Source organism: Mytilus edulis, chromosome 7 (genome assembly GCF_963676685.1).
Source record: "Mytilus edulis chromosome 7, xbMytEdul2.2, whole genome shotgun sequence".
NCBI classification, from domain to species: domain Eukaryota; kingdom Metazoa; phylum Mollusca; class Bivalvia; order Mytilida; family Mytilidae; genus Mytilus; species Mytilus edulis.
Genome location: NC_092350.1, coordinates 40,684,095 through 40,693,765, shown reverse-complemented (window position 1 = coordinate 40,693,765; position 9,671 = coordinate 40,684,095). Strand labels below are relative to the sequence as shown.

The 9,671-nt window shown below is 31.7% G+C and overlaps 1 protein-coding gene across 1 annotated transcript; it reads left to right on the top strand.

Annotated features, from left to right (window-relative positions):
• Positions 1 to 783: 783 nt before the first annotated feature.
• On the top strand, positions 784 to 6,833 carry LOC139481455 (uncharacterized). The gene is made up of 6 exons (XM_071264809.1): positions 784 to 1,165; positions 2,143 to 2,256; positions 3,689 to 3,748; positions 4,473 to 4,751; positions 5,549 to 5,722; positions 6,144 to 6,833. The coding sequence occupies exons 1-6, from the start codon at positions 1,030 to 1,032 to the stop codon at positions 6,737 to 6,739; spliced, it is 1,359 nt and encodes a 452-aa protein (XP_071120910.1). The 5' UTR covers positions 784 to 1,029; the 3' UTR covers positions 6,740 to 6,833.
• Positions 6,834 to 9,671: the final 2,838 nt, after the last annotated feature.

Here is a 9,671-nt window from a genome sequence, read left to right as displayed (position 1 = left end):
TGAGAATGAACATTAATCGGTTTGGTATATTGTTTCTTTTCGAACTGTGAACATATGTGTAAAGAAATCTGTTTACATTGAAAACTGTACTGCGTTTAAAGCAACCAACATGTTGATTATAGACTAAACAGACTTTATTGTGACACACATATTTACAGGGTTATAATGATAACGGACGCAAAGTTTTGGCAATAGCAGTGTCAACGTATATTTGTTCCACCTTACAGAAGTCCCAGTGGAAACTTTGTTTATAAACAATATCATAATACCTGTATCTGATGGAACAAATATTCTATACTATTTATTCCGTTAGGAACATATACTGTACAGTAATATTTATTCCTGTGGAAATAATATTCCAGAATATTTTTTCCATTTGGAACTTATATTATGAAGGAACTTCTATTCCATGACAGTACAGTGTTTTGTATTGCGATGTAAACTAAAATTTATTTGATTGGTATTGTATTATATAAAACAAATAAAAAAGTATAATTCCCAACACTCTTCGTTGGCGAATCCGAAATTTACAATCTGAAAATCTAATATTTTGAAATGGGACAACATTTTAGTTACAACACTTATTGATGGACAGAGAAACTGTGTACGACTCGAATATCGGCTCGACGTAGTACAACAGTTTTCTGCCGACGAGAAGTGGGTCATAATTTAAAAATACATACAAATAATACTGTTTACAAAATTATATTTAATCGACTAAGTCACAATTATTGACCTGCTAATAACCTCGCTGTTTACGCTGTTTAAAGCCTCCATTTATTTACCTATGTACCTGTATTGCTATAGAAAATTAGTCGATATAAGTAGAGAAAAGTAATATACGTATATATCCGTCAAATGGTATTGTGAAATATTCTCAGTTTTAACACTATCGAATTTACAATTATAGAATATTTGAACGGGTAGTGTATGTATAGATCCGTCCATAAAATGGTACTGGAAATATTGTGAGTTTTAACATTAGCGAATTTTCAACCGTAGAACAGTTTTATCGTAAGTGTTCAAATCATGAAGACGAATATTTATCCTATGTCGCCTCCGGAGTATTCAGAGCAAAGGCCGTCTGGTTTCGATGTTGGCCCACACTCTGCGATTCATCCCGTGGCTTGGGATATTATAACACCAGATCATGTAGCAGATACGAGTAAGTTATTTAACATAATTATGCTCTCATGACAGATAATACAATTCTTCTTAAAACTTTCATAGTTTCTACATTTCTACAAACCTTTCTTTTATAGCATCCAATGTTAAAATATTAAATGAATGTAAAAAAAACATTGTTAACATTGCAAGATCACGTCTCTCTCTCTCTCTCTCTCTCTGTCTCTCTCTCTCTCTCTGTCTCTCTCTCTCTCTCTCTCTCGATTGACTGAATCAACACTTGAAACTTTGATTTACCTCAGGAACATATATATACTGTTCCCAGTTTACCTGCAATATTAAACTTCTTCACAGATTCGGTTGAATTTCATTACAACATTTACTTTTTTTTTCGAACTTCTACTTGTATATAATTTAGTTTCGTCTAAAAAAATAATAAACTGCAGTATATAGTATTATTTTAACGTGTTCGAACTTATTCACTGAAATATTGAGAGATTTTCGAATAAAAAAATGAGACGGTTAGAATTTACAGATATAAATTGACGAGACAAAGACAAATTGACAATAATAGGACGGATCCACAGTAAATGTCAAGCAATTTCATACATTTCTGATATTACTGGTAAATTTTAAGTTCATGAACAAAGTTTTCTTGTTGAAATCAAGACACATAATTATATATCATGATATAAGAGAAAAAGGGAGATGTGGGGTATGCGTCAATGAGATGCGAAAACCCAAACACTTATGACCATAAGACGTATATATATAGCATGCAATTTTCAGCAAAACACAGGAATGTATATATAATGGCTAGCTCTAAAGCGCATTTCGTTAAAACAATTGAATTGTGGATAAGTTAAGCAGAAATTATAGTACGTTATGGTGTTAAAGGATCAGTATATTATTTAACATACAATTAGACCGCAGATTTGTCTCGTTAGCCTAACATTTTCATTTCTGTAGAAACAGAATATTAGAATCAATCAGATTTGTCTTCCTTTTTGATTCCAGTTCCTCCTCCAGCATACGATTCAATTTTCCTACAAGAAGGACCAGCAAAATCTAATGTACGTCATGACGACAGGAATATGTGGGAAAAAGTGCATGAATGGTTTGAAATGTCAGGTAAGTACATGTATTACAAGTTGAAAATAATCTACAGGAACTTAATGACGAAGAACATGTAATAGTGCATCCTGCTATGGAACAATTACAATGCTCTCTCTGTTTATATATTGCCCTATTTGACATTTTTACCTATTTTGTCTGTTTGTTTTGTTCACACATCGTTGTCAATATAATGGAATTTTATGCGACTGTCATACAAGTGAAAGGTGTAGCTAGCTATAAAACAAGGTCTACATAAGAAAATGCCTTTACCAAGTCAGGAATATGATAGTTGTTATCCATTTGTTTAATGTGTTTTAGCTTTTGATTTTGCCATTTGATTAGGGACTTTCCGTTTTGAATTTCCCTTGGAGTTCGGTATTTTTGTGATTTTATGTTTTGCATGGTTCGTATTAGAAAAAAAGTCTTTTGTTTAAAAGCGGTTGATTGCATTGCATCCATTCATCAGATTTAATAATAATTCAGTATAGAGCTGTGATTTTTGATTTATTTCATCACTAGTATTATAGTGTTACATTCTATGATCATTGACATGCATACATGACTAGTAACTATATTATACTGGAGTGAAATATCCAGATTATTCCTGCAATTTGATTGGTTAGATAAGAAGGGGATATGAGCCCAAACCCCTTTGAAGAAAAATAAAAATAAATATAGTAATTCAGTAATGTTGAAATCAGAACACTCCAGTACAATATAATCATGATAATTGTTATTATGTATTATACAAGGCATATATGGGTTCATATTCCCTGTCAGTGCCTGGCGGCTCAGTATATATGTTATATACAAATAAGTTCTGTTATGATTGTCAATGAAACAAATCTCCGAAAGAGACCAAATGTATGGTAGATATAAATTTCTGAACACATAATCCATTCCAAATTTTGTATACACATGACATCCGCTATTTCGAAAAGATAAAATACTGTATACATGATTGTAATTTGAATACATTACCTCTTTCCAACTAAACGGGACTGTGCATTCATACATCCCGCATTTCTTTAAAAATGCACCCTGATCATTAGTAAAGAAATGACAGAATATATAATGATTGAAATGGTTGGATCATCATATCAGATTGGCTGCCTCACGGCACCGACGGATGCTTTGGATTATAGTCCTCTCAACTTAATAGACTAAATGACATGCATCACCGTGTTAAGATCCAGCAAGCATGACGACAACTTTACCAATCCTATCGTCTTTATTACTGGACTTTCAGATTAACTGTTGGCTATGTGCCTGTTGTCTAATCTAGATTTAAAACCGCTTTGAAATTCGCTTGTAGCAATGCTAAATCAGTTTCCACAAATAAACCCATTGATACTTGTTAATATAATTTGAATGATTTTCTCAATTTATATGAAATTGTGTTATGAAATAAAATGACAAACAATTGTGTTTTTATTTTATCTTTCAGTTCTTCAACATATTATTTGGCTTGGAGCCCTCGTCTTTTCGATATTATATATTGTTTTCAGTAAGTCAATATTGAAGTAATTTATTATCAGTATATACAATTGAATATGTGCGAATTGGAAATATGTGAAATCCCAATAATTAGCATTATTTTATTAGATTTGATTTATACCTTTTAGTATAGTAAATAATGTTATTTGGATACTTATATAGAAATGGTAAATGCTCATTGGTAAACATTATTTATTCAATTATAATTACACTATATTTATGTTTCATTATAATACGTTATTCTGATTGGCTAATGCACATCACGTGTTATTCCTTAAGCAGTTGTATCACACAATAAAACTTATCATTCATGATGACACGAGGTCCCATAATAAAGTGCACATGTAAATTAAATAAAAACTTGATGTAAATCGTGTTTTCATAATCCTAGCTAAAAAATGTAATTATAAGTATTGAATGCTTCTTTTTGTAACTTCATGGGGTTGTAAAAGCGTTGACCGTGCGCACATTTTTAGAATGAAGCGCTTCTGCGCTTCATACAAAATGTACTTCGGTCAACGCTTTTACACCCCAATAAAGTTACAAAAAGAAGCATTCAATTCTTAAGTGTTATATTTAAGCCTATTAAAGAATGCTATTTGAATATTTAATAAATCAAAATTTTCATTCACATAAATCCTAAAATTGATTGAACAAAAAATTCATATCTTTGAAATTTAAACAGCACTATCTCTACATCCTATTACAATGTGTATTTTATTTATATTATAAAGGTATAAAATATGGTGGTAACTGTTATCGGAAACTATACAATGAAACGAACGGGAAAGTGATAGAGGAGGTAGATCTCCCATCAACCATGAAGGCAGAGGGTGGGGTATTGTGTGCAACAGTTCTCTATGTCTTTTTTTTGATATTACTTCGTATTTGTGATACAAATCGGACACGTCGCATCAACATGGCAGATTCACCGGGAAGACAAACAAGGAAAGGTCATCTCTTATTTGTTTGCTGTATTCTTTTCATAGCAAGCTTTATTTGGTGTATAATAGGTTTGTACATGCATGTATTCAATCACTGCACATGCAGCTTCTAATATCATAATTGGAATATTAAATTTATTTACATGATTGTTTAAAAATTCTTAAATAGAAAATATCATTGTCCCTTTTCAATATCACACTTGTATCAACCCGAGACACCAATATTACATTGGTTGAGTTTGATACGGTGTGTGATATTGAAAAGGCCATCTCCTATATACACTATTATATAAAATGTGTTCTTCAAGTACAACTAATCCAGATGTTTTTCAAGAGACATGACGTAATACATATTAGGGGTTTGCAACCATAACTGATATCGATTACGTGACGTCATACATTTTGAAAAAAAAAAAAAAAAAAAAAAAAAAAATTGTGTTATCAACTCAACCTACAGTTTTCGATTCAGTTGCGCTTGCATTAAATTTACAATGAGAATGCAACTCGATCTAATGCTTTATCTGTGAATAAACTCATCATAGATACCAGGACTAAATTTTATATTTTATATATACGCCAGACGCACGTTTCGTCTACAAAAGTCTCATCAGTGACGCTCGAATCTAAAAAAGTTAAAAAAATAAAAAATAAAGTACGAAGTTGAAGAGCATTGAGATCCAAAATTCCAAAAAGTGTTGCCAAATACAGCTAAGGTAATCAATGTCTGAGGTAGAAAAGCCTTAGTATTTCAAAAAATTCAAAATTAATTTATAAATGAGTGTGTGTTTAAAATTTGAGTACATTAATATTTTCAAAAGTCATGCAGATTTATTCCTTATATTATGTACACTTTTTATTACTTCTAGGAGCAACAATAGTTATCCCATTCTATGACTATGATGTCTCCAAAAACTATACATTTATGTGTGATTCCGAGTTCTATAGCTTTTACCACGATGCCAAGATTGGACAGCTATCTATAATGATGCCATATGCTGCTTACATCATAATCTACCTATTTATAGTTATGCCTAAAGCAAGTAAGTTTGCTAATAATATGTTCAGTCAACTTGTACAGTATTTCATTCTACGAGGAATCGACAGATGATCAGAATAAGAATTGATTTAATGGTGAATGAATATACAATTGGCATGAAAAAACACACGTGTTTCACGTTTTTATACCGAAATATAAAAAAAAAAAGATGTTGTATGATTGCCAATAAGACAACTCTCCACAAGAGACCAAATAATACAAAAAATAACAGCTATAGGTCACCGTATGGCCTTAAGCAGTGAGCAAAGCCCATACCACATAGTCAGCTATAAAAGGCCCCGAAATTTAACATTCAACATTTAATATTTAAATATTTACATATTTTCCGATCTTACACAGCTACTGTTTTAACATTTTGCATTAGGTCCGAGTTTCAATTTTTTGTTTTCTCTTATTATTTAAAGAGTTATGGTTCATTCGACGCAAATGGCGACAGTGGGCCAGTCTTCTTGATGCCGATCAAGATGGCATCATCAGTATAAGAGACATGGAGAAGACCAACGCAAGGCTAGAACTACTCCGACGGACCATTGGAGATAGAAAGACAGCTCTAAATGCAGGCGCACAGAAAAAATGGTGGGATGAGAATATATTCAAAAGGGGAGTCAACAAAGACATTTCTGTAGACGATTATATAACTTATCTTGAGGGGATTTATACTCCTCATGGTATGGAGAGCACAATGCGTCCTGTTATTACTGACTTTTTTAATTTTTTCTCAACACCTGATTATCGTAAGAAAAATATTCCAATTTTGGAAGTAGAATTTTTCAAGTTTTGGACGATCTTAAAAAATGTCGATGAATCTCATTGCCGGAGAATGTTTGTTAGATATTTTCTAAATCCTGTAACAATGGCAAGTTTTCTTGACAATTTTGTGTCCCTTATAGCACATAATGATTTCTTTGACGAAAAAACGTTAAGGGTCCATAAAATATTAAACCCTAAACGATCAGGAACATGTGATCTTATTTGTCATCCTTCATTCTGTGATGTCTAATCAAAAACAACAATAACACCAGGAACATGTGATCTTATTTGTAATCTTTCAACCTGTGATGTTTGATCAAAGCAAAAAAACATAACACCAGGAACATGCAATCTTATTCTTCATCCTTCAACCTGTTGTATATGACCAAAGGAACAATAATGACAACAGGATCATGCAATTTTATATATCATCCTCCAGTCTGTGTTATATTATAAAATCAACATCAGTAACCCTTGGCACAAGTGATTTTAGTTGTCATACTTCATCCTTTGGTGTCTGATCAAGCTACAACAATCACACCAATAACATGTGATCTTATTAGTGTCTTTCTTTAAATTTTGGGAACATTTTAGAAAAGAGAGATATTTTAATATATCTACTCGATCGTATGTTATGTTCTTTCGATGAAATGTAATGTTTCTGTAATTCAATCAATTCGTTCCCTTTGTGAAATATCACAACACATCTTTGCTGTAAGTCATTGTTAACGGGTCCGAGTACACAGTTTTCTTCCCTAAATTTCGTTGTCCAAGAGTATAGTCCCTAGTGTGGACAGCGTGTAATTTTTTTGAATACCGCTTCCAAATTTATTTCTTCATATTTGATATCTCAAATAGAGAGTCGGGGGATAATATTAACTGAAAAAATTTGATTTATGAATTTTAAAGGAAAGTAGTGATTTGGTCCAGCTGAAAAAGGTTAAAAATTAGCATGTCGGAAGTTGTCAAAAGATTGCAAGACCCCCTTTACATAACATTGTCCATATTTTCAGTTAGAGCCCATGAAGTTTTCTATAATTTTGATTTGATTTGTCCTAAAAGTAGTACAAATATTAATGAGAAAGTCAGGTGTGATTTTTTTTTTTTCAATTTTTTTATCTACAAGAAATGCACAACTGAAATAACTGTGTATTCGGACCACATGCTATGTTTTAATATTTTCGTTAAACAATATTTTGAGATTGATATATCAAGGTCAACGATAATTTTTAATCAAAACCAATTTATTTTTACATATGTGTTTGATAGTTTCTGGCATTAATTAGATACTCAGTTCATGTATTTAACGTGTGTACGCTTCTTGTGTGTCTTTCTAAAAGGAATACTGACTGCTTTATCTCGGATAATTTTGTATGTTGAATTACAGCTTTATAGTGTATAACCAGTTACTTTTATTGTTTTATATCATTGCTGGGTTATTAAGTGAGTCGTGAAAGTCTTTATAATAGTATTGGGTTGTTAAGTTTGTAAATTGTTGTTTTCTATCTTTCCATAATAAATACTATGAAAATTATTGTTGGTTTACAGTAGTGTTGAGCAGGACATAAATGCCATCTTCATCGTTAGAATCCGTCAACAAATTTTCCATTAACATTTTAAAACTGCACAACACAAGAACATTCATAGTAACACTTCAAATACGTTATTTAATAAACACGTATCTATAAAAAAACAAAAAAAAAACAAAAACAAAAAACAAACAAAAAACATGTCGTTGTCCATTTATTTTTATACATTTTTCACCATTTTCTACGTTTCACTGGAAGCATATTATAGAATAAATATAAGATACCAAGGTTCATTTAAAACATAAAGTTGAATTAACAGATAACACTCTGACCAAAAGATAGAGGAAAGACCAGAGTATAACCAATAGTCCACAGACCTGATACATATACAATAATCTTTGGGGAACAGTTATTACTCTAGCTTGTTCCAATAGTGTATTATCAAAATGAATCTTATATAATCTGGAAACGTGTACAGATTATTAACATACATACCAATATATAGTCAAATACATTACGTCCTACTTATATGATCTGAAAGTCTGTATTAGTTAGGTATACCCTCGATAGTGTTATTGTTATTCGCTATGCACATTGAATAAGAAGCATTTTTATAACAAATTAAAATACAAACAAGTACTCCGAGGAAAATTCAAAACAAAAAGTCTGTAATAAAATTGAAAAATCAACAGCTAGAAACAAATAAAAACAACGGAAAACAACTGTCAATTCCTGACTTGGAATTTGTACAGACATTTTCTTATGCAGAAAACGGTGGATTGAACCTGGTTTAATAGCTAGTTAAACCTCTCACTTGTATGACAGTTGCATCACATTAATTAATATAGTAATTCTATTAAATATCAAAACTTAAAATGACTAGTTTCTTCCAACAGAAATGATCAATTTTGTCAGATGAAATGATAATCATATTTATGAGTAAAATATGAAATTAAGTTAATTTTACCATGTTTTCTGCCTTCTGCTATGACCTTATTATGTAAATTCCGTGAAAACAGAAAACCCGCAATGCAGAATAACCTGCATGAGGCGAAACCTCAAGATGCAAAATGTCGATGGAAATGAAATGAATAAAGTATACCATTAACACAATCAGTTTTTTAATAACATTTCACACATTTACTATTTCGTCCAGACTCAGATCTTTTCATTTAATTTTTTTTGAGTTTGAGAAATGATGAGTGAACCGAATGAACTCTGTTCGGAGCTTGACCAGGGTGTGTTCCACACATCTTTCTATGCACGCATCCTACTTTGTTGTAACCCATAATCAGTCTGAAATGAAACGCCAGGTAGTAAAACATCATAGATGTATAATATGTAATCATTAAGTTTCACGTGACACAAACTCGTCATATAGGGGAGCTAATTCAGTTAATGACGTTAAAGATTGCACATTGCCATCCTCGTTCATCCTCGGTTTAGTTCATCCTCGGCGTATTAAATTATGACCCTGGTACCTTTGATAACTATTTACACCACTGGGTCTAGACCACTGCTGGTGGACGTTTCGTCCCCGAGGGTATCACCAGCCCAGTAGTCAGCACTTCGGTGTTATGAATGTCAATTATATGGTAATTTTTTAATAAATATAAATTTCCAGTTACAAAACTTTGAATTTTTGAAAAACTA